The 25,774-nt window shown below is 33.3% G+C and overlaps 1 protein-coding gene across 1 annotated transcript in view; it reads left to right on the top strand.

The window, feature by feature from the left end:
- The window catches only part of ADAM2 (ADAM metallopeptidase domain 2), a 125,299-nt gene that overhangs the window by 17,489 nt on the left and 82,036 nt on the right, over window positions 1–25,774 (top strand). Inside the window, exons 5-10 of the mRNA XM_048226286.2 lie at window positions 2,987–3,063; window positions 3,699–3,867; window positions 8,315–8,371; window positions 11,791–11,862; window positions 12,307–12,473; window positions 13,514–13,595. Coding sequence (XP_048082243.1) covers window positions 2,987–3,063; window positions 3,699–3,867; window positions 8,315–8,371; window positions 11,791–11,862; window positions 12,307–12,473; window positions 13,514–13,595 — 624 coding nt within the window. The remainder of the gene's footprint in view (window positions 1–2,986; window positions 3,064–3,698; window positions 3,868–8,314; window positions 8,372–11,790; window positions 11,863–12,306; window positions 12,474–13,513; window positions 13,596–25,774) is intronic.

Below are 25,774 nucleotides of genomic sequence, written 5' to 3'. Positions count from 1 at the left end.
TACAAAGTAATTCATTGATGGTATGCCAATGAAATATTAAAAAAAATAAGACTAGATACTGTTTTAGTTTGTTTAATCAATATAAAGAAACCATATAGCAACTTGAACAGGGAAAGTGTAATATAAAGAATTATTAGCTGTAACAGTGACTAGAATAAAAAATAAGAAGTAAAGAGAACTCTAAAAAACATAGGAATACTGGATACAAGAAGCAGCCAGCAATCCGAGGACTGAAATGAAAAAGCCAATCTCATTATCCCAGGATTGAGATGCAAACCTCGTTAGAAGGGGCACAGCTGTGAATCTCTGAATAGTAGGAAGTCACAATGGTGCTGTACCAATAGGTATAGCCATAGAGTTTCTCTTTGGAACTTCTCAGAAATCTGTTTAGGGTAGTCAGGAAAGCTGTTCAGGAAGAGGGATCTCACATAGCTACTCTGCTACAAAAGGAGAGAGACCAGAATTATGGGAGGAACCTGCTGGCTGATGGGTGCTAGTAACCATGATACACTAAAGGATCTGTGTACTGGAGAAACGTCAAGCACTGAGGGATCCTGGTGGTGCAATGAGCAGAACAATTAAAGGAGCCTTCCAAACTAGCACACTGGAACCAGGAAACAAAGCTCTGGCCTCACACTCTTCAACACCCTCTACTGGCAAAACTTCAGAGCCACTTGGCAAAGGAAAAAATAATTTAGGGGCCCAGATTTATTTTCACAAAGCAGGTAAAAGATTTATTAGGAGCTGAGTGCCAAGACATCAATAATCGATAAAGTCTACAACTTTGACTAGTCAGCTTTCATTTGCACACATTTGAACTCTGGTAAACAACATAATTACCCTGTATTTCTATTTAACAAGATTCAGCTACCCTTTTTACAAGGGAAGAAATTCCCACCCTTCCCCTCAATTGAGGAGACACACAATCACAAGAGCCATCGTGTCCATTAATTAATACTATGTTAACTAGAGATTAAATTGTGAAGTTAACTTCCAACAACTTGCAGGAAAACTAATAACATGAAGAAGGAAAAAGAAAAAGGTTAGTATATACAAATAAATACAAATGTATACATATAAGAAACAAAGAGAAGAGAGTTCCATTTCTCTGAGACTCCAATTAAACATATATTAGACAACACTGTCTCACTGATTGCTGCAACTGTATTTAATTTTTTTAAAAAATGTTTTATTTATTTATTTGACAGAGCAGCAGAGGGAGAGGGAGAAGCAGACTCCCTGCTGAACAGGGAGCCCGATGTGAGACTTGATCCCAGGACTCTGGGATCATGATCTGAACTGATGGCAGACACTTAACTGACTGAGCCACCCAGACACCCTGCAACTATATTTAATTTTTAAAGACTCTTTTTTTTCCTCAGCTTTCTTTCAGATTTGATAATATCTGTAGGTTCATACTCTAGGTACTTTTTTTTAACCCTTTCTATTACCTTCTCTAATGTGCAGTAAGACTTATCCATTATATTCATTTTATTTTTTTAAAATTTTTAAAAAACATTTAATTTATTTATGTGTGAGAGAGAGAGACACAAAGAGAGCACAAGCAGGGGGAGTAGCAGGAAGAAGGAGAAGCAGCTTCCTGCTGAGCAAGGAACCCAATAGGGGACTCAATCCCAGGACCCTGGGATCATGACCTGAGCCAAAGGCAGACACTAAACCAACTTAGCCACCCGGGCATCCCTAGAGTTGACATTTTTTATAACCTTTATTTCTCTGCTAAATTTCCCTACTGTGCTCAAATTTTCCTTTATATTATTGATCACATTTTTAATATCTGTTTTAATGCCTTTTTTTTTCTTAACTAATTCCAAAATCCTGAGTTGTTTCAGGATCAGTTCTCTTTTGGATTTTTCTCTTGACTATGGGCCACATTTTTCTTTTATTCATATACACAATATTTTAAAATCATATACTGGCCATATTCAATGATACATTGGACCTTGTGACTGTTTTTATTCTTACTATTGCAGACAATTAACTTGACTGGAACCAGTTTCTAAATTCTACTCTCTTGTGTTTGGAGACAGCCCAAAATCTCTCCTTAGTTCTTTCAGTTTTTCTTGTCTTAGTTTCTGCTAAACTACTTGAGATTTCTTTCATATAGTCTCAATATAGATGTAAGTACAGAACCTACGCCTGAGTTAATAGCACCCATTTTTAAGGCCTCTCTTTGTGCCTCCTCCTTTCCTATCGCATCTCAATTTCTAGACACTCAGTAATTTTTTTTGTTGTTGTTGTTGGAACATTAGCTACTTTAAGTTGCCTTAGTGCCCTCAGGTGAAAACCATTACAAATGCAAATCCAGAAAATGCAGTTTTCTTCTTCTAGTTTGGATTCCCTGCCCCCTGCTTTACTTTTCCTGCCTTTGTAGTGATAGTTTAAAAATTATTTTTCCAGAGTTTATATTTGTTATCAGTGAGAGAGTTAACGCAAGCTACTCTGCCATTACACTCAAATATTTCTGAGAAGAAAAAATTCTCTTCTGGATTCATTTTTTTAACCTCTATCTTACAAAATTAAGTGAAGAGAGTGTGAGGAAAAAAAAAGTTGTTAATGATTTTTACTTTGATCCGAATGACTGCAAATGTCATGTTTAGTTTTTAACAGGAAAAAATATGAAAATGTACATAATTCTTTTCTTTTTTAATACTTAAAGGTTTTAATTCTCTGAATACCAAGAGTTAACATTTTATGATTACCCTTTGAAAATAGGGTACTTGGGAGCAATTTTGAAGTTTTCAAAATCAGTGCAAAATGCTTTTTGACACTTCGGGGACATTTTTGGAGAATTGAGCCAAATGTTCATTTAATAATCTTATAAATCTATTTTGGAAACAATGAGCATTTGATACATACACACAAATAAACATACATGTTTTAAATATTTGAAAATAGTTCCTTTAACATGAATTGTTTTAATGAATTATTCTAATAGAGATACATGTATTTTATCTTTATTTTTCAGAATTTTTGCCACTACCAAGGGTATATTGAAGGTTATCCAAATTCTATGGTGATCGTTAGCACATGTACTGGACTCAGGTTATATTATATCATTTTATGATTACAAAGTAGAATAGTGTTTTAGAAATTTTTTAATTATTTTTTTTTTTGAGAGAGAGAGAGAGAAAGAGAGCATAAGTGGGAAGAGGCAGAGGGAGAAGGAGAAAGAATCCTAAGCAGGCTCCATGCTCAGAGTGGAGCCTGACACAGGACTTGATCTCATGACCCTGAGATCATGAGCTGAGCCAAAAACCAAGAGTTGGTTGCTTAACCAGTTGAGCCACTCAGGCACCCCAGAAATGTTTATATTCTTAAAATTATATTCAGGAGTTCTAAAGTGAGGCATGACTTATTGTGGGAAACTCTCAGTGGAAAAGCATAGAATGCAAATTCTTGTAATGTCTCCTACACAATATTGAATTAAGATTTTTGATATATTTGTAGACTATAAAATACGAATTGCTAAGTGAATACTAATAATGTTAGTATTCTGTGCCACTCAGTAAGCCTGTGGATATTCAGTAACTTTTTCCTACATTACCATCTCAGACTAACGCTCAAAATAATCTACACACAATTAAAAAATAAACTCATTCAGTGTCATTTTCTTATTTATTGTATTGACTTTTCAAATGCATTATCTTATTTTTTTACTTATGTTTTGAAATTTGTAGGGGCTTACTACAGTTTGAAAATGTAAGTTATGGTATTGAGCCCTTGGAACCTTCAATTGGTTTTGAACATGTGATTTATCAAGTAAAACACAGGAATAAAGGTGTTTCTTTATATGCTGAGAAGGATATTGAATCAAGAGAAATGCCCTATAAAATACAAAGTATAGAGGTAGGTGATTGAGTAAAATATATGATTATTACCAAGCAAATATATAAACGATGTATTTTTCTAATGTACAAATTATTTACATAACATTATAGTAGATAGATAGATGTGCCAGAAACATCATGACTTCGATTGTAAGCCTTAAAATTAGTCATTCAATTTTTTAGAACTCCAAGCTGGCATTTTCCACTGTTAGTAGCATGTTTTCTTGAAATCTAGATCTTCACTGTCTGCAGATGCACTTCTTTCTCCATATTTATTATGTCAAAATTTTGATATAATTAACACAAATGCAATTCACATAAATATTGAAGATACATATCTAAAGTCCTGGGGAGAATCACCAACATCTTTGAAAACAACTGCCTGAGAGAGGTCATTACTTTTTCCTCAAGAAAGGCAGGGTTAACCTTATACAGGGATGGAAAGGTTACTTCTACTGGCAAAGAAGATTCATCAGAATTTAGGGGCTCACTGAACCCGAGCTTCATCAGAGTCTTCCCATATGTCTTCATTGCAGTTTTCAGGATATCATTTCTTCCTAATTAATGTCCACAATTTAACAGTAGGCTCATGTAACATTGGAAGTTCAGCTTGTGTTATAATTTGTCCATTCATATAAATGAGATTCTGAGCTTGGTTTTCAGCAATCTCAGTTCACCAAATACAGTAGTTAAGGGGCTCTTTCAGGGCAGATATTTCTTCAGAGAAACATAATCAACAAGATGCATGTATATGTATATGTATGATTGGATGAGGTCCAACCATTTGGAAGGATAATCTGCTTTACTCAAAATTCCCCAATATAAATGTTTATCTAACCTAAAATCACTTTCACAGAAACATCCAGAACAATGTTTAAATACAAATTAGGGCACTGTGGCCCAATCAAGTTGACAGATAAAATTAACCATCACACCAGAGTTAGAAAATTCATTACTATATTTCTTCTAAAATTTTTATTGTTTAATATCTTACATATGATCCAATTTAGGTCAATTTTTATAGAGTGAGGTGGAGTTCTAAATTCATCATTTTTTATTTGTAACCTTGTTTTCCCTACCCTTTTATTGAAAAAACTATATTTTGTTCCACTGAATTTTCATTGCTTTATTCACCCAAAGGTCAGTTGACCGTAAATGTTTGGGATTATTTCTACACTTGCAATTATGTTTCATTGATCCTTATATCTATTCTTATGACAGAATCACACCTTTTTTTTTTTCTTAACTACTATACCTTTGAAGTATTTTTTGGAATCAGGGATTGTTCTTTTATGAAATTGTTTGGCTACTTTGGGTAGTATTCATTTCCAAATAAATTTTAAATTTTATTTATTTCAATTCCCTTAAAAAGCCAGATGGGATTATGTTGATTTTGTAGATTGCTCTGGGAAATATTGCCATTTAACAACGTTAACTCTTTCTATCCATGAACATTGAATAGCCTTTTGCTTTTAGGTTTTCTTTAATTTCATTTTGCAATGTTTTATATAGTTCAGTTTTCAAGTTGTCATCAAAACATCTTTTGTGAAATTTATTTCTACACTTTTTATTTAAATATTGCACACTTAATTTTTATTTCAAAGTTGTGTTTCTAACTATTAGTGTTTGGAAATTATTGGTTTATATATACTGATTTTGTATTTTGCAAACTTGTTTAAATTATTTATTAGCTTTTTATTGAACCTTTTGTAATTTTCTATGTTTAAGATTATGTTATCTTCAATAAAGGTAGTCGATGCTCTTCTTTTGCAATTAGGATACCTTTCATTTATTTTTCATTGCTGAATTACCCTGGTTAGCATCTCAGGTACAATGTCGGATAGGTGAGAAGAGATATCTTTGTCTTTTTCAAATCTTAGGAGGAAACGATTCAGTCTATTTTCATTAAGTATGATATTAATGGTGAAATAAAATAAAAACTCCCTGGAATTTTTTACTTATTTTACTCCAGATAAAACTCTTCTGTTTTTCATTCTATCCCACTTTTTCTAACTTTTTCTTACACAATCACATCCTAGATACTGATATTTCCTATGTTATGTCTCAGGTTTTCATTTGTTTGTCATATATTTTTCCATGGATTTATCTCCTGTGATTTACAGATCTCCCACTCTCTTTCTAAATTTTTTCCTGAGTTATCCCAAGTTAAAATATACAAATACATATTATCTACCTACCTATACCTATCATCTATGTATCTATGTATATGTGTATCTGTGTATTTATCTTTTTATCATCTGTTCTCTATCATCTATCATCTATCTATCTATCTATCATCTATCTATCATCTATCATCTATCATCTATCTATCTATCATCTATCTATTTATCATCTATCATCTACATATATCTATCATCTATGTATCTGTGTATCTATCATCTATCTATCTATCATCATCTATCTATCTATCTATCTATCTATCTATCTATCTGATCTATCATCTATCATCTTTCATCATCTATCTGTTGCCTATCAATTATCTTCATGTCCCTTCTCACTCCCTGAATATTCCTACCCATGACTTTTGACATTTTTTCAACTTAAATCTTTAATCTATCTATGTTGCAGTTGGACCTTCTGGTAGCATTACATGATCTTCTTGCTTAGATTCAATTCTGTAGAATTTACTTCACTAAAGCAAACTTCCTGCAACCGGAGTTATCTTTATATAACACATATATAAGTAATTTGTCTCTCATATGGTTATTTTCTCTTACTAAATAAAATGCTTTAGTGGTCTTTTGAAATCAAATATCTGCTCACTTTTCCAACACACACAATTCCTGAAATTATTTTATGCATCTTTGTCTTAAACTTTTATTTGGCTATAATGGACTGTGAATTTTTTTCTGCTAGAAGCTTATTGTTCAGTAAATGAATAAATAAATTGTTATTAACTAAATATTAACCAATCCGAATCTCAAAAATCAAGGTTTACCTCAGGGAATGTTAGGCAACATTTAATGTTCATTAAAACAAAGAAATAGGTTTGAATCCCTCGATCCATTAAAATATTATTTCTCTCAATTAATTTAAATGTTTATTTTTATCCTCTAGTAAGGTAGTGTCGTTTTCTTGTTTAGGGACTTTAATGAAAGGATAGAGTCCTATAAGCAAGACTATTATGCAACATTTGGTGCTTAATTTTGGAGGAAATAATAAGAAACCAGTTAGACCATAATGGGATTTCATCAGCATTTTTTCAATGAAACCATCAAATCTCCAAAACTTGGACCAAGAAAGAGAATTTTAGAGTGAGGGGGGAAAAATGAGTAATCCACGAGCCCTAAATTTGTCTTTCTGACCTTTCTCAACTTTTCTTTCTCCTCTAAATTACTAAAATCATTACTCTTTTCGTCTCCACTAAACCACAGATTTGTTGTTCCCTCTTTAATTCTCCTTTCATATGTTAAGGAAAACATTTTATCTAACATGGAATGGTTTTGAACTTTCAAGGGATTAAATATCAGTGTAAAGAAGAAAAAATGCAGACACTAAAATAAGCATGATAAAATTTTCCTCAATTTCTGAAATTTGATGAGCCTTTTCTGCTTCCAAATTATTTTCCAGTGCATGTAGATGGTATGTTATTTTAGCTTAAAAATATTTTAAGTTTTCCACATGTATAGTCTTAAGGTTTTGCAAAGACTGTTCTTAGATGTTTTCTCCAGTGCCTTCCTCCTTCACCAAAAAATAATAATGAAAATAAGTAACAAATTTTTTAATAGTAATTATAACAATTATTACTTTATCTTCATTTTTGGGAAACAGTCTAAGTCACATAAATGATAAGCCAGATTTCAAACACCATTAAGGCTTCACATTTGTGCCTAAATTAACCACTATGATCTAAGTGGATCACATGGTACCCAGAGTATACATCTTGAGATATCTATGATCTGGTATAAAATAGTTTGTCATTTTGATTCTTTGTTGGATAACATTTTTTTTAAATTAATTCACTAAAATTTTTCTGAGGTAAATTATACAAAAATTAACTCTATTCTTCAAATGAAATCCCACTCCTCTAGATACAGAGATGTGACCTCACTCTTTCGGGGTATAGGAAAAAACTATAGGACCGCCTACTACAGTATAATAGAATTTTGAAGCTAATTAAACACTCACATTTTGTAATGGGAAGTCAATGGAAAAGTTTCTTTAGAGAAAAATAATATGAATAGCTCAGTATCAATGAGAATATAGACAATGGAAGTAAAGGAAATTTTTTTTGAGTAAATTAAATATTTGATCAAGCACAAAAGAAGTGACAAAGGCAAAATTTCTGCAAATGATTCAGTGATAGCAAGTTTTACTTAAATTATCTAATTATTTTTATATATAAAATTGTATTTTGCACCACTGAATTCATGAAGTAGTGATATATATTAAAACATTTAAGTAATACTTCAATTTTGATGTAAAATTTGTGGATTTTTTTTCAGCCACTTCCAGAGTTTTCTCAGTATATAGAAATGCATGTTGTAGTTGAAAAAAATTTGGTAAGTATATTTTGACTTGTTTATGTCCATTTATATTAGCAATGGAGGGTTATAAAAAAGTTGGAATAAATTTTTAACAAACAACAATGACCATTTTTAGTTTATTTCTGCCTTAATGTATTTTAAATTACTAATATCAGTAGTAAATTGGAAATCAAATCTCTATAAATTTACTCTTAATTTAATAGAAATAATGTAAATTTTAAAAATTGCTAACTTTAGAATAATTTCTTAGTAATTTTTATTTATCCTTCCCATCCTTCTAATGCTCAGAAATGCCTGATCTTTTTACTGTCTCCATGGTTTTGGCTTTTTCAGAATGTCATGTAATTGAAATATACAGTATGTAGCCATTATAAACTGTTTTCTTTACCTTAGTAACATGTTTTTAACTTTACTCCATGCCTTTTCATGGTTTAATAGCTCATTTCTCTTCAGCACTGAATAAAATTCTATTATCTGGATATACTACAATTTATTCATTCACTCACTTACTGAAGGATATCTTGGTTGCTTCCAAGTTTTGAAAATTGTGAACCAAACTGCTATAAACATCCATGTTTAGGTTTTTGTGTGCTACAATGAACCTAGGGGTGCATACATATCTTTTTGAGTTAATGTTTTCATTTCCTTTGGACAAATACCAAGAAGTGGCATTGATGGATCATATGATAGCTCTATTTTTCATTTTTTTGAGGAACCTTCATACTCTTCTCCAGAGTAGCTGCACTGGGTTACGTTCCCACCAATAGTGCATGAGGGTTCCCTTTCCTACACATCCTCACCAACACTTGCTATTTCTTGTCTTTTTTTATAACAGCTATTCTAACAGGTGTGAGATAATATTTCACTGTCGTTTTGATTTGTAGTTCCCTGATGATTAGTAATGTTGAGTACCTTTTCATATACCTCTTGACCATCTGTATATTTTCTTAGAAAAAGTGTTTATTCAGATCCTCTTCCCATTTTTTAATTGGATTGTTTTGCTATTGAGTCATATGAATTCTTCATATATTTTGGATATTAACCCCTTATTGGATATATGATTTACAAATATCTTCTCCCATTTGGTAGGTTGCCTTTTCATTTTGTTCATGCTGTCTTTTGCTGTGCTTAAGGTTTTTAGAGTGATGTAGTCCCATTTGCTTAGTTTTGCTTTTGTTGCCTTTGTTTCAGGTGTCAAGTCCAAAAAGTCATTGCCACCTGATGTGAAAAAGCTTACTGTATGTTGTCTTTTAGGAGTTTTATGGTTTCAGGTGTTACTTTCAAGTCTTTAATTCAGTGTGTGTATAGCATAAGATAGTGGTACCATTTCATTCTTTTGTATGTGTTGTTCGATTTTCTTAGTACCATATATTGAAGAGACCATTTTTCCCCATTGTGTATTGTTGGTTCCTTTGTTATAAATTAATTGACCATAAGGCATGCATGGATTTATATCTGAGCTTTCTGTTCTGTTCCATTGTTCTGTGTGTTTGTTTTTATGGCAATATCATACTGTTTTGATTACTATAGCTTTGTAATATATTTTGAAATCAGGGAGCATGATTCCTCTAGCTTTGTTCTTTTTCAAATTTGTTTTGGCTATTCAGGGTCTTTTGTGGTTCCACACAAATTTCAAGACTCTTTGTTCTATTTCTGTGAAAAATGTCATTGGAAATTTGATATATATTACCTTTGGGTAATATGGACATTTTAACAATGCTAATTCTTCTGATCCATGAACGCAGTATATATTTCTATTTTTTTGCATTTTTTTGTATAATTTCACTTATATGTGGAATATAAAAAAACAAAGCAAATGAACATATGAAACAAGACAGAAGCAGAATTGTAGATTCAGAGAATAATCTGGTGGTTGTTGGGGAGCGGTAGGGAGACAGGTGACATAGGTGAAGGGGATTAAGAGGTACAAATTTCTGGTTATAAAATAAGTCACAGGGATGTAGGTATAACATAAGGGATATAGTCAATAATATTGTAATTTGTATGGTGATAGATGGTGACTAGATTTACTATGGTGATCATTTTGTAAAGTATATAAATGTTGAATCACCATGTTGCAAATTGAAACTAATATTGCATGTCAACTATACTTTAGTAAAAGATGTTAGGAAAGCTCACCATATCAGATACACTGTATATTTTTTTCTTTAAAGCCCAGTGGCTCCTATCAGCAATCAGAAGAATGGTATGTGTCTGTCTGTCTATCATCTATCTATCTATCTATCTATCTATCTATCTATCTATCTATCATCTATCATCTATATCTATATCAAGACAGAGCGAGAAACTATCTAGAAACTATCTTCTTAAAGTTAATATATTTTTGTTTTCAAGTATGTTCAAGGAGCATCCAAATTGAGATTTCTTTTTGTAGCCATCCTTATATTTTTTTACATTTTTAATTTATCATTGTCTTATAGCTTTCACTGTACATATCTTTTATCCTTATTTAAACTTATTTCTAGGTATTTTATTCTTTTTGATGAAATGCAAATGGAATTGTTTTATTTTTTCTTATTAATTTTTTGTTATTGGTATACAGAAATGCAACAGATTTTCACATATTGATTTTTTATCCTGCAACCTTACTGAATTTTAGAAATTAGTTCTGAGTGTGTGTGTGTGTATCTGTATGGTTTTCTATGTATAATATCATGTGATCTGCAAATAGTGACAATTTACTTCTTCCTTTCCTACTTGTATAACTTCTTTATTTCTTATGTATTAGCTTTCAATAGGATTTTTGATACTATGTTAAATAAAAGTGGTGAGAGTTGGCATCTTTGTCTCATTCCTGATCTTAGACTAGAAGCTTTCAGGTTTTCCCAGTTGAGAATTATGTTAGCTATAGGCTTGTTATATATGGCTTTTATAATGTTGATGTACCTTCTCTCCATACCCACTTTGGTGAGAGTTTTCATTACGAAAGGATGTTGAAGTTTGTTAAAATGTTTTTTCTGCACCTTCTGATGATTCTTCATCAACTGATCATATAATTTGTATCCTTCATTTTGTTGATGTAGGGTATCATACTGACTGATTTGCAGATGTCGAACCATTCTTACATCCCTGGAAAATATCCCTACTGATCACAATGTGTTATCCTTATAATATGCTGTTGAATTTAGTTTGCCTATATTTTGCTGAGGATTTTTTGTATCTGTGATCATTAGGAATATTGGTTTGTATTTTTCTTTTGCAGTGTTTGATTTTTGTATTAGGGTAATGGTGGCCTCATAAAATGAGTCTGGAAGTGTTCCCTCCTCTTTTATTTTTGGAAGAGTTTGTAGTGTCTTTTGTATTTTAAAAATATTTTTCCTATTTTATACTGAGTATATATAACATCACTTCTATAATAATAATGTTTAAAAACTAATAAATTGGCAATTTAAACAATTTCTTATCTTTGTCAGTATGATCACATGGGTTCTGATACGATTGTTGTCACTCAAAAGATCTTCCAGTTGATTGGACTGACCAATGCTGTAAGTATTTGCTTTTTAAATCTTTTTGCATTTGCTTGTGTTACTTAAAGCATTCCCATACTTTTTTTTTATGGCACTGTCTGAATGCACATGATGTATGAAATAGGCCAAATTATGTAACTATTTTAAGTTTCAGTTTTCTGAGTAGGAATAATAATAGGAATAATAGTTATTATGTATTCCTAATTAAGTTATGCATATAATTATAAAATTGATAAAGCACGTCACGTGGGGCTTGCTGAAGTACAAGCATTTCAAACTGTTAATTATTACTTGTTTTATAAGTAGTATTTATTACTTACTAATATACTCTGTGAGATCTGATCCAGACTTAACAATTCTGTTTAATATTTGTTATCAGTGCAGTTTATTTTTATAGATAAATCTCCAGATCTATTTAAACCATGATATTTGAACACATTTTCTTCATGTCTTCTATTTTAGATTTTTACATCATTTAATATTACAATAATTCTCTCTTCATTGGAACTTTGGATAGATGAAAATAAAATCTCAGTAACCGGAGATGCTAATGAATTATTACACAGATTTTTAAAATGGAAAAGATCTTATCTTGTTTTGCGTCCTCATGATATAGCATTTTTACTTGTGTAAGCATATTTTGGTTTTACTAAGTCTTATACAAAGGAAACATCCATATTTGCTTAATTTTTGACAGTTGACAGGCCATTAGGGAAAATATGCCATTTTTTTTCTGCATACAACATCATGTGAATGTGATTTTTCAAAACACAGTTTTTATAACAGAATTATTGATGTCAATCATTTTATTTACTTGTTTGTAGTTAAAATTCACTCTCTCAATATTGTTATCATATGCTTTCTTACGTTAGAATGTGTAACATATCATTAAATGTCCCTAACTATACTTAAAATAATAGCAATATCTATCTGAAGAAACACACATGATGAATGTAGTAATTAGGGCTTCTTGTTATGCTTTATTTTCGTAAGATAACAACAACAAAAAAAACACGAGGATGTGGCAACACTACTGTTTATTTTAATATCTCTAACATACCATATTTACATTGTGCTACATTTTAAAAAATATAAACCTCCCCTTCTATTTAATAAGTTCTTTGTTTTTCTCTTATTAATATTTAGGATCTATGTATAAGATATTGTTATATTATGTAAAAATAATATATTTACAGAATTATAATATTTTAAAATATTTTCTGTGCCATGAATATGCCATATATTTTCATGATCCTGGTTGTCTAAATCTATCTGATTAATGGGAAACTTCAGCTCATAACGTGACTCTTCCCATTTTATTTAGCAGTTGTATTGCTCTAGCTTCCTTATTTTAAGGACTTTTATTTATTTTTATTATTTTGATATTCTAGGAATTATTTAATTTTTAAAAATACTACATAATACTTTTTTCTAAAAATTCAATATGAAAATTAACTTTCTATTATTCATTTTTTAAATGTATTTCATTGTTTTCAAAACAAGCAAACCTGTTTAGTCACTTCTAAGCCTCATTACCCTAAAGTTAGGTGGAAATTTTTATCAATTTATTATATAAATATGGAAATCAAAACAAGTTATTAGGAAAATTCAATAGTAATTATGCTTAATTTTACAAAATTATATGATTATGATCCTTTTTTAACTTAAGTTACAGGGAAAAATCAAATTTTGTTGGTGCAACCTTTCAAGGGAAGATGTGTGATAGCCATTATGGCGGAGGTGTTGCTCTGGTATGGTATGGCTTAATTTGTTTGGCTGAGATGTATAAATAGAATGCTATTTAGATCAATATGCAGTTAAATATTTCTTTATTTTATTATATTTATGTATCTTAACATTTTCAAAATGCTTCTAAAGATCTTTGTCCCTGCTACAGATTGGAAATGTTGGGACTTAAAAAGTTCTTAATGAACTTTATAGATATAAAATTTGTATCCTTTGGGTAAATAATTTGTAGTGCAATTGCTGGATCATAGGATAGTTCTATTTTTAACTTTCTGAAGAACTTCTATACTGTTTTCTGGAGTGGCCGCACCACTTTGCATTCTCACCAACAGTGCAAAAGTGTTACCTTTTCTCCACATCCTTGCCAACATGTATTGTTTCCTGTATTGTTAACTTTTGCTATTCTTACAGGTATAAAGTGATATCTCATTGTGGTTTTGATATATATTTCCCTGACAATCCGTGATGTTGAGCATCTTTTCATGTGTCTGTTGGCCATTTATATGTCTTATTTGGAAAAATGTCTGTTCATGTCTTCTTTCTGCCAATTTCTTAACTGGATTATTTGTTTTTGGGTTGTTGAGTTTGGTAGGTTCTTTATAGATTGTGGATAATAACCCTTTATCAGCTATGTCATTGGCACATATCTTCTCCCATTCTGTCGGTTGTCTTTTGGTTTTGTTGACTGTTTCGCTGAGCAGAAGTTTTTATCTTGATGAAGTCCCAATAGTTCATTTTTGCTTTTGTTTCCCTTGCCTCTGGAGACATATCTAGTAAGAAGTTTCTATGGCTGAGGTCAAAGAAATTGTCTCACATTTAGGTCTTTTTTTTTTTTTTAAAGATTTTATTTATTTATTCGACAGAGATAGAGACAGCCAGCGAGAGAGGGAACACAAGCAGGGGGAGTGGGAGAGGAAGAAGCAGGCTCATAGTGGAAGAGCCTGATGTGGGGCTCGATCCCATAACGCCGGGATCACGCCCTGAGCCGAAGGCAGACGCTTAACCGCTGTGCCACCCAGGCGCCCCCTCACATTTAGGTCTTAAATCCATTTTGAGTTTATTTTTGTGTATGGTGTAAGAAAGTGGTTCAGTTTCATTCTTTTGCATGTTGTTGTCCAGTTTTCCTGACAGCATTTGTTGAAGAGACTGTCTTTTTTCCACTGGATATTTTTTTCTGCTTTTTCAAAGATTAGTTGACCATATAGTTGTGGGTCCATTTCTGAGTTTTCTATTCTGTTCCATTGATCTGTGTGTCTGTTTTGTGCCAGTACCATACTGTCTTGATGGCTACAGCTTTGTAATATAGCTTGAAGTGTGGAATTGTGGTGCTTCCAGGTTTGCTTTTCTTTTCCAAGATTGCTTTGGCTATTTGGGGTCTTTTGTGGTTCCATACAAATATTAGGATTGTTTGTTCTAGCTCTGTGAAAACTGCTGGTGGTATTTTGATAGGATTGCCTTAAATGTGTAGATTGCTTTGGATACTATTAACAATATTTGTTCTTCTAATGCATGAGCATAGAATGTTTTTCCATTTATTTGTGTCATCTTCAATTCTTACATCAGTGTTCTATAGTTTTCATAGTACAGTTCTTTTCCATCTTTGGTTAGGTTTATACCTAGGGGTATTATATTTGGTGCAAGGGCGAATGGGATCAATTCCTTGATTTCTTTTTCTGTTGTTTCATTATTGATGTATGGAAATGCAACAGATTTCTGTACATTGGTGCTATATCCTGTGACCCTGCTGAATTCATGCATTAGTTCTCACAATTTTTTTGATGGAGTCTTTCGGGTTTTCTACATAAAGTATCATATCATCTGCAAATAGTGAAACTTTGAATTCTTCCTTGCCAATTTGGATGTCTTTTATTTCTTTTTTTGTTGTCTAATTGCTGAGGCTCAGACCTCCAGTACTATATTAAATAACAATGGTGAGAATGGACATCCTTGTCTTGTTCCTGACCATAGAAGAAACGTTCTCAGTTTTCCCCCATCGAGGATGATATTCACTTTGGGTCTTTCATACATGGGCCTTTATGATGTTGAGGTATGTTCCCTCTATCCATACTTTGTTAAGGGCTTTTATCAAGAAATGATACTATACTTTGTCAAATGCTTTCCCTGCATCTATTTAGAGGATCGTATGGTTCTCCTCTTTTTTATTCATGTGGTATATCTAGTTAATTGATTAGTGAATACTGAGCCACACTTGCAGCCCAGGAATAGATCCCACCTGATCAGGGTGAATGATTCTTTTAATGTACTATAGAGTATTAAATATGAAATATTAAATTCATAGAATGGATTTGGAAGTTTTCCTTCCTTTTTGATATTTTGTAAAAATTTGAGAAGAATAGGAGTTAACTCTTCATTTGGTGTTTGGTGGAATTCGCCTATGAAGCCATTGGCCCTGGACTATTGTTTGTTGGGAGATTTTTGATTACTGACTTAATTTCTTTTCTTGTTATGGAGCTGTTCAAATTTTCTATTCCTTCCTTTTTCAGTTTTGGTAGTTTATATGTTTCTAGGAATTTACCCATTTCTTCCAGATTGCCCAGTTTTTTTGGCATATACTTTTTTATTGTATTCTCTTATAATCATATTTCTATGGTGTTGGATGTGATCTCTCCTCTTTTGTTAGTTTATTTATTTGGGTCCTTTCTCTTTCCCTTTTGATAAGTCTGGCTAAGGGTTTATCAATTTTATTAATTCTGACCAAGAACCAGCTTTTAGTTTCATTGATCTATCCTACTGTTCTTTTGTTGTTTGTTTCTACATCATTTATTTCTGCTCTGATCTTTATTATTTCTCTTCTGCTGGCTTTAGGCTTTATCTGTTGTTCCTTTTCCAGCTCCTTTAGGTGGAAGGTTAGGTTGTGGATTTGAGTCTTCTCTTGCTTCTTCAGGTAGGCTTGTATTGCTATATACCTCCCTCTTGGTGCTGCCCTTGCTGCATCCCAAAGGTATTGGACTATCATATTTTCATTTTCATTTGTTCCCATATATATTTTTATTTTTTCTTTAAAGTCCTGGTTAACCCATTCGTTCTTTAGTAGGATGCTCTTTACATACATATATTTGTGGTCTTTCCAAATTTTTTCTTGTGGTCAACTTCAAGTTTCATAGTTTTGTGGTCTGAAAATATACATAGTATGATCTCAATCTTTTTATACTTGTTGAGGCCTGATTTGTGACCCAATATGTGATCTATTCTGTAGAATGTTCCTTGTGCACCCAAAAAGAATGTATATTCTGCTGCTTTAGGATGAAATGTTCTGTGTATACCTGTGAAGTCCATCTAGTTCAGTGTGTCATTCAAGGGCATTGTTTCCTTGTGGATTTTCTGCTTAGATGCTGTTAGTAGGACGTTGAAGTCCCCTACTATTATTGTATATGTTTTTATTTATATTTGTTATTAATTGATTTATATATTCGGGTGCTCCCAAGTTGGGTGCATAAATATTTACAATTGTTAGAATTTCTTGTTAGATAGACCCCTTTATTTATGACATAGTGTCCATCTTCATCTTTTATTACAGTCTTTGATTTAAAATCTAGTTTGTCTGATACAAGTATGGTTACTTGGGCTTTCTTTTGACATATTGGTATGATAGATGGTTCTCCATGCCCTCACTTTCAATCTGCAGGTGACTTTTGGTCTAGAGTGAGCCTCTTGCAGGTAGCATATAGATGAGTCTTTTTTTTTTTAATGCATTCTGATACCTATGTCTTTTGATTGGAGCATTTAATCGATTTACATTCAGAGTGACTACTGATAGATATAAATTTAGTGCCATTGTGTTACTTGTAGAGTTCGTGTTTTTGGTGATGTTCTCTGTTCCTTTCTAGTCTTTGTTCCTTCTGCCCCCCCCCCCCCCCAACGAGTCCCTCTTAATATTTCTTGCAGGGCTGATTTAGCGGTCACGAGCTCCTTTAGTTTTTGTGTGTCTGGGAAACTCTTTGTCTCTCCTTCTTTTCTGAAGGGCAGCCTTGCTGGATAAAGTATTATTGGCTCCATATTTTCTCCATTCAGCATACTGAATATATCATACCACTTTCTTCTGGCCTGGAAAGTTTCTGTGGAGAGATCTGCTGCAAATCTGATTTGCCTTCTCTTGTAGGTTAAGGACTTTTTTTTCCCCTTTCTACTTTCAGGATTTTTTCCTTGTCTGTGTTTTGTGAATTTGACTATAATATGTGTTTGTCAGCTTTTGTTGATTTTGATAGGAGTTCTCTGTGTCTCTTGTATTTCAATGTCTGTTTCCTTCCCCAGATTAGGGAAGTTTTCAGCTATAATTGGCTCAAATCTTCTGCACCCCCTTTTTCCCTCTCTTCTTCTTCTGGGACTTCTATGATATGAATGTTATTACATTTTATGGAGTCACTGAGTTCCCTAAGTCTACATTTGTAATCCAATATATTTTTTCCCCATTTTCTCTTCATTTTTTCCCTGATTTTATCTTCTACATTACTTATTCATCCCTCTGCTTCTCCCATCTTGTGGTTATTACATCCAGGTGGTTTCACATCTCAATTATAGCATTTTTTATTTCACCCTGACTAGTTTTTAGGTCTTTCATATCTGTGTTAAGGGACTCCCTGGTGTCATCTATGGTTTTCTTAAGCCCAGCTAGTATCCTTATGATTGTTGTTTTAAATTCTGGATCAGGCATCTTACTTATATCTGTTTTGATTAGATCCCTGGCTGTGACCTTTTCTTGTTCTTTCTTTTGGGATGAATTCCCCCATCTTGGCCTTTTGGCTGAGTTTCTGTCTTCTTCTCTGTGTTAGGAAAGCCTGTTAAATTTCCTGCTCCTGTAGGTAATGGCTTTATTAAGAAGAGGTCATATACTGTCCAGGTCCTGGCACTTTAGGATGTCTCTGGTGTATGTTGTGTGTACTTTGCTGCTGTATTTTGGCTACTGTTTCCCTCAAGTCCTCTGCAGAGTTTCTCCTTGCCTGCAGTGGGGAGTGTTTGGACCTTGTCCAGAGCACGGTGAACTATAACTAGGTGTGCTCTGGTCTGCTTGTTAAAAGAGATCTGATACTATTTCTACTAGCACTGAAGCTTTGTAGAACTTTATGGTCAGTAGATATGGTAGATGCAGAGTTTGTGCTAATCTTCCGGTGTAGGGGTTTTGTTCTGATTTTGTTCTCCTGGCGTGATTGCTCCAGAAAGGCAGCACCTGCAGAGCACAGGAGGGTAGGGCTTGGTGTAAGCAGTTTAGGCGCACTGTTTATGTTGTGCTTACTGAAGTTAGTTTATGCTGAGGTGAAAAGGAGAAAAATGGCGCCAGCCCCTTCCCTCATCCTGGAGAAGAGAGTTCTTGCCTGCCACTGTCCGGGAAGCCCTCCCAGAAGAGGGAACAATTTCCCCTCATGTGTTCCAGGCATCCCGCAGATCTTTGCTTTCACCCTGACTGACTTTATCCTGGCAGTACTGTGCACCTGTGTTCTATCCAAGGCAGGCCGGCTGTCTTAAAACTCCTAACTTTATGGACCTCGCATGGCATGGACCCATTGCTTCCTCTGGTGGAGGATTTTGTCATTCTAGTGTTGATGTGGGTTTGCCCAGAAGGACAGACACACCAAAGCACAGGGGGTGGATTTTGGAATATAGGGCAACAAAGAGCCAGTGTCCAGGTGAGCTGCCCTCAGCAGGTGTTTCTACACCTATGTTGAAGGGTGGGGGTGGGTAATGATACCCACTAGCTCTTTGTCCCTGGAGAGGCAATGTCATCTCTCCCAAATGCACTCTATGAAGGGGAACTATCTCCCAGTGCATACAAGGGGATCCTCAGGTCTCTCTTTCTGCTACTGTGCTATTTGCCCTTCTCTGCAGGAGCAATGCAACACCCACCAGACTCCACACTGGTTATAATGTAGATCTCTAAAACTCCAATCTTTGATCCCCACTAGTTGAAAAAACTCATGGAAATCAGCCCCTCTCATTTTACCAGTCAGTGTCTTTGGGGAAGTGCTTTCCTTGTCTGATCCCTTGTGCGCTCCTGTCTCTCTCCCTCTTTTGCCTCTCTCTCTGACCTAGGCTCCATTATTGGGATCTTTCTTTTCCCCAAATCACCTCACCACAACTCCTATCTTCCATGATGTGGCCTCTTCTCTCTTTCTCTAATTGTACAGTTTGTTCTGTCAGTCCTTAGATTAATTTCTTGGGTATTTAGTATGATTTCATAGTTATCTATCTGTGTTTGAAGGATAAAGCGAGCCTAGGGTCCTCCTACTACTCCATCTTAGCTCCTCTCTGTCCTCTTAAACACCCATAACCCTCCCTCCCTAATCTCCCAAAGCTGTGGAATAAAATTTAAGGTCTATATCCCTCCATTGCTGCTGCTTCCTAAAAGTTTATAGATGAAACCACAACCCAGGTGATTTTTGGATGGGTAGAAACATGTAAGAATAATTAGCAGAAGATATTGGATGTCTTGCAACAATTTTTCCTGGGACTCATTCACGAGGACTAACACAAACTAGTTCTTAGTCTCTAGATTTTTTTTAAATATTTTTTTTTTATATTATGTTAGTCACCATACAGTACATCCCTGGTTTCTGATGTAAAGTTCAATGATTCATTAGTTGCGTATAACACCCAGTGCACCATGCAATACGTGCCCTCCTTACTACCCATCACCAGCCTATCCCATTCCCCCAACCCCACCCTTCTGAAGCCCTCAGTTTGTTTCTCAGAGTCCATAGCCTCTCATGCTTTATTCCCCCCTCTGATTAACCCCCTTTCTTTATCCCTTTCTTCTCCTACTGATATTCCTAGTTCTTATGTTCCATAGATGAGAGAAACCATATGATAATTGTCTTTCTCTGCTTGACTTATTTCACTTAGCATTACCTCCTCCAGTGCCGTCCATGTTGTATACCATTACATATTACTGAACACATTATCTGTTGACCTCAGTTCATGGACTATGTAGATCCTGAATATTAAACGTCCTCAGAAGAAAACACAGTACACAATACATAGTACTTGAAGCAAATAGAAACTTCAAACAAAATAAACTGTAAGGTATTATAGAAAAGGACTAGTTGAAAGTGTTAGGTACAAAAATATAATAAATTGTGCAAGGTATTAGATTAAATTAGAATCAGAACCTCTCCCAGGAGACATCAGAAAAGCTATAGGAACAGTAAAAGAAAAGTTAAGAGAAATGGATTATTGAAGTAGAAATGACAATATCTAGATATTAAGAGTAAAGGAGATTGGGGTGCCTGGCTGATCAGTTGGTTAAGGATCTGACTCTTGATTTCAGCTCATGTCATGATCTCAGGGGCTTGAGTTTGAGCTCCTGTGGGCCTCTGTGCTCAGCATGGAGTTTCTTTGAGATTCTCTTCCTCTATCCCTCTTCCCATTGAGTGCACTCTTTCTCTTTCTATCTCTCTCAAATACATATATAAAGTCTTTTTAAAAAAGAGTAATGAAGATAATAATGAAAAAGCCATAAGAAAACTTTTGAAGGAGGAATGAAAATAAATGTCACCAATACAGCCACTATCAGATCAACAAAATCCTTATGCCAGGAAATCCCTTCTGGAGTCTCCCCATAATCCCTTCTGCTGGGTCATCTGGCAGAAGGGGAAAAAACTGGGCTGTCAGATGAAAAGAGCACATAAAACGTTAAAACAGAATAGAAAAAAAATGCACACTGACAGTGAAATGAAAATATCAAATACAAAGAAAATTTATTTATTTCCATAAAAAGGAAAATAATAATAAAAAAGTTTTATAGTGGGAAAAATCGCATTGAATACAAAAATATTTTATTCTTAAAATAGTAACATAAAAGCACAAGTAATATCTAAAAAAACCTTTCAAATATAAGACACCATAAAAATAGTCTCAGGTATATAAGTCCTCAAAAGATTTGCCAAATAAATGACTAACATTCAGAATATATTTGTAGAAATTACTTATAATATGAAAAGCTACAAGGATTATGAAACTAAAAGTGAATAAATATTGCCAAATTTTATTATTGTCTTAAAATGAAAATAGCTGGAACTGGGCTGCATTGGGGAATGACAGGTATTATATCAATATTAAACCAGAGCACATTCTATGATGGTGCGGTTAAGGGAGTAATAGAAATGACATGCAAGAATGCTATAGGACTTGTCTTCTTAAGAGAAAGGTATAGATAATGGTAAATTTTAGAATGAAGTAAGGGCATATGAAATGACTGTTGGTCTTAAGAAGAGATAGTAAGAACAAAACTATACCATGTAATAATCTAATGAAAGAAATGAAAATTATAGCCAAGGAAGAAGAAACGTAAGAACAATAATGCAAAACAAAGTGAATAGAAAATAGCAAATAAAATGGTTTAATATATCTTAATATAACAACAATTATGTGCATATAAATGGGTTAAATTTACCAAGTAAGTGATAAAATCTCTGATGGATTTAAAAATTCTTTAAAGTTCAAATGTTTAGTTCTTTACAAGAGATATACTACTAGGACTAAGTGAAGGTGAATATAAAAAGACAAAAATATATTCAAGTTAAATAAGAAGCAAGTAAATATGAGAAAATAAGATTTATAGTAAAATATATTATAGATAACAAGTAGGCATCAATTTCATGGTAGCTTTCCATGTAGATATTTTGCATATATTTGGTTTGATTTATTCCTAGGTTTTTAACCCCTGTTGACAATATTGGTGAATATTATATTTTAAATATAATGTGTGTTTCTGTTATGTTGAAAAACAATTAAACATTATACACTGATTTGTATATTTCTATATTTACTTGTAGTGGTTTTAGATTTAAATTTTTCCGTGTCCAATTTTGTCATGTGTGAATAAGAACAATTTCATTATTTTTTCCTTTCTAATACATATATCTTTTAAGTTTTTTTCTCCTATCGAATTGGCTAGAATCTCAAGCATAATATTCAATTAAAATAGTTGAACAATGTTTAATTGAATCGATAATAGACATTCTTGTATCATTCTTGATTTCAGGGAAAAAACTCTCAATATTTCACTATTAGGTATTATGTTTGCTCTAGATTATTACAGATACTTTGTAACATTATAAAGAGGCTCAGTTTTATTTCTAATTTTCTAAGCTTTTTAAAATGTATTTTATTTTTTAATCCCACCTTTGTTTCTTATAAAAACTTTGTTGAAATATCTTTATCACAAAATTAAATTGTCCTTTGCTATATTATAGAGATAATAATGCAGTCCTAACCAAAATCTCAGTTGTCTTTTTTCCTTTTTTTGGTAAATACTGACAAACTGATACAAAATTTTTATATACAAATATTAAAAAGAAAATAGATAAAGCAAGTTTGGAAACTGAGGAAAAGTGGAAGAAAAAAACTTCTGAAAAACTATAGTAATTAAGATACTGCAGTGCAAATAAACTGATCAATGGAACAATATAGGGAATCTAAAAATAGACCCAGACATATATAATCAAATGATTTTTGACAAGTTGTCAAGGCAATTCCAGTTATACAATAAACAAAAATGAATGATGAAACTAGAATCACATATTCATAAGAAACTTTAACTCAAAAGCATTGTTGAGCCTAAAATAACTGATGCTAAAACTTTAGGAGTGAGGGAGTAGAGGAAGAGCAGCTACGGAAATTAGTACCTGATGAGCATTGTAGAAAATAGAGCTAAAACCAGTGAGCTAACTATCCAATCTAAATTATGTGAAGAGATGGAAATAGAATAACATGTAAGACATATAGAAGGCAGGAAATAACGAAGATAAAAGCAGAAATCAATGTAAGACAGACTAGGTAGAATAGAAATATTCCAAAAGAGTATTAGGTCTCAAAAACCTGCAGATTTCGATAACACTAAGATAATAGATGAGTTATAATAAATTTGCAAACATGGACAAATAGTACATTGTTAATAGGAATCCATCATTTACTAAAACTTACACAAGAAGAACTAGAGATGCAGAATTACCAAATTATTAAAGGAATTAATTATTTTAAAAATCTCATAAGGAAAATAAAACAATGCTTTTAGACACTTTCCACAATTTTGAGGGAACTGATTATTTCAATCTCATACATCTATAGAGAATAGAAAAAGAGAAAATAGAAATTCGGAAATTTTACCATATAATTTGGAAAAATTACCGTAATAATATTAATACCAAAAGAGGATGTTACACAAAATGAAATTAGAGGCTAATTTATCCACAAACATAGAGGAGAAGTAGAACCATAAATTGAAAATACTAACCAAATGAACGTAGCAGTTTATAAGATAATAGACCATGACCAAGGTAATTTTATCCAAAGAATGTAGGATCATTTAACCTTAGAAAATCTACCAAATTTAACTGAAAGTAAAGTAGTATTTCAGTTAATGGCCTTTGCTAATAAGAACAGACGTTAGGATAATATAATTAAAATTGATGGGATGGGGAACAGACTATGTTAGCTAGGGTGATCAAAGAAAAATCTTGAGAAAATAAGAGGAAGCATGAAGGATGAGACAAAAAGTTATGGCAAGGTGTAACAAGACAGAGCCCACAAGAAAGGTCATTAAATTCAGAGGCTTTCAGATGGAAATGAACATCATGAACAAGATGGCTGAAAAATATTAAGTCATCAAGAGTTTAATTATATAGGGCCTTATAGATCTTGGCAAACAGTTTTGAATTTTATTCTCTTGCAATGAAAAGGCACTGGAAGTTTTTAAGCCAGTGCAAAATATTTTTCTAGTAGCCTTATGAAAAAGTAATTATTCAGTGCTAAGGATCCAAAACAAGGAGACAAGACAGGAGACGACTGCTGATGAACGGTTTAAACTGGTGTTTTACTCTTGGATGCATGAGTAGATTTTGTCCAGTATATATTATGAAAATAGAACATAAAGGGCTTATTGACTTATTGAATACAGCCTGTAGGATGGAAAAATAAATGGTCATGCTTCAGATTTGTCTTGAAAAACTAGGCAGAGTTACAGGGGCCAGGAGGCATAAGGGAAGTAGACGGGTAGAAGAGGAGTTTAATTTGGAATCTGAACTTGAAAGGTTAGAGTGATGCTTGTGATGATTAATTTGTATGTTGACTTGGAGAGTTTTTGATGAGATTAATATATAAATTGGTGAAATTTGGGTAAAACACATTGCCCTCCATAATGTGGTTGGGCCTCATCCAATCAGTTGAAGGCTTGAACAGAACAAAAGGATCATCCTCTCCAAGCAGGAGAGAATTCTTCAGCAGACTGCCTTCAGATTTCATCTGCACCATCGCCTTCCTTGGGTGTTCAGCCTGCTGGCCTTCAAACTGGAACAATATCATTGGTTCTGCTGGGTCTCTAAGCTGTTGGCCCACTCTGCAGATTTTATACTTGCCAGCTTCCATAATCATGTGAGCCAATTCCTTATAATGTATCTCTTTCTCTCTACCTACCTTTCTCTATGCTATTGGTTCTGTTTCTCTGGAGAGCCCAGATTAATAAAAAGGCTAATACTTAAATATAAAAAATATATACTTAAAAATTAAAAGATAGATGCATGATAGAGATGATGATGATAGATACATGGAGATCGATAGATGATAGATAGATAGATGATAGATAGATAGATAGATGATAGATAGATAGATAGATGATAGATAGATAGATAGATAGATAGATAGATAGATAGATAGATAGAATATAGCTTTGTGGTACTGATTTCCTGAATTCACAGCTCTCTATCTCCCTGGTACATTTCACTTATTTGTGGCTGCTTTTTTTAGTCTTTTGTCCAGAGTCTTCTCATTTCTGTGATTGTATCACCTCTGGAGGCCAAGCAGTGGAGAACAGAATATGACAAAACGGAACTGCTTTATTTGGTCCCAAAATGGTGAACCTAAAGCTCATGCAAGGAAAGGAAAGTGCTCCTCTTTCAGAATTTTGATTCTGTAATTTCCCTCTTTTGGCTGCTTTGGTGCTGCTACACAGTCCTTGAAGAATCATCTGATGGATGGAGCATGAAAGAACAGGAGGAAAAGGAGAAAAGATATAAACAGGACATACTCATTTTCTGTGAGATTTAAGAGCTTCCTTTTCTACTCTTCAATTCAGAACTACGGAACTTCTCCTGGTTCTCCATATGCACTACAGTGCTCATGTCCAAATTCAGACTACATGGCTTTTGGGCGGGGAGAGACCAATTCAGCTTGTCAA

Source organism: Ursus arctos, unplaced genomic scaffold, assembly GCF_023065955.2.
Source record: "Ursus arctos isolate Adak ecotype North America unplaced genomic scaffold, UrsArc2.0 scaffold_27, whole genome shotgun sequence".
Classification (NCBI taxonomy): Eukaryota; Metazoa; Chordata; class Mammalia; order Carnivora; family Ursidae; genus Ursus; species Ursus arctos.
The sequence above is the reverse complement of the archived record's forward strand: the minus strand, read 5'-3'. Positions and strand labels throughout refer to the sequence as shown.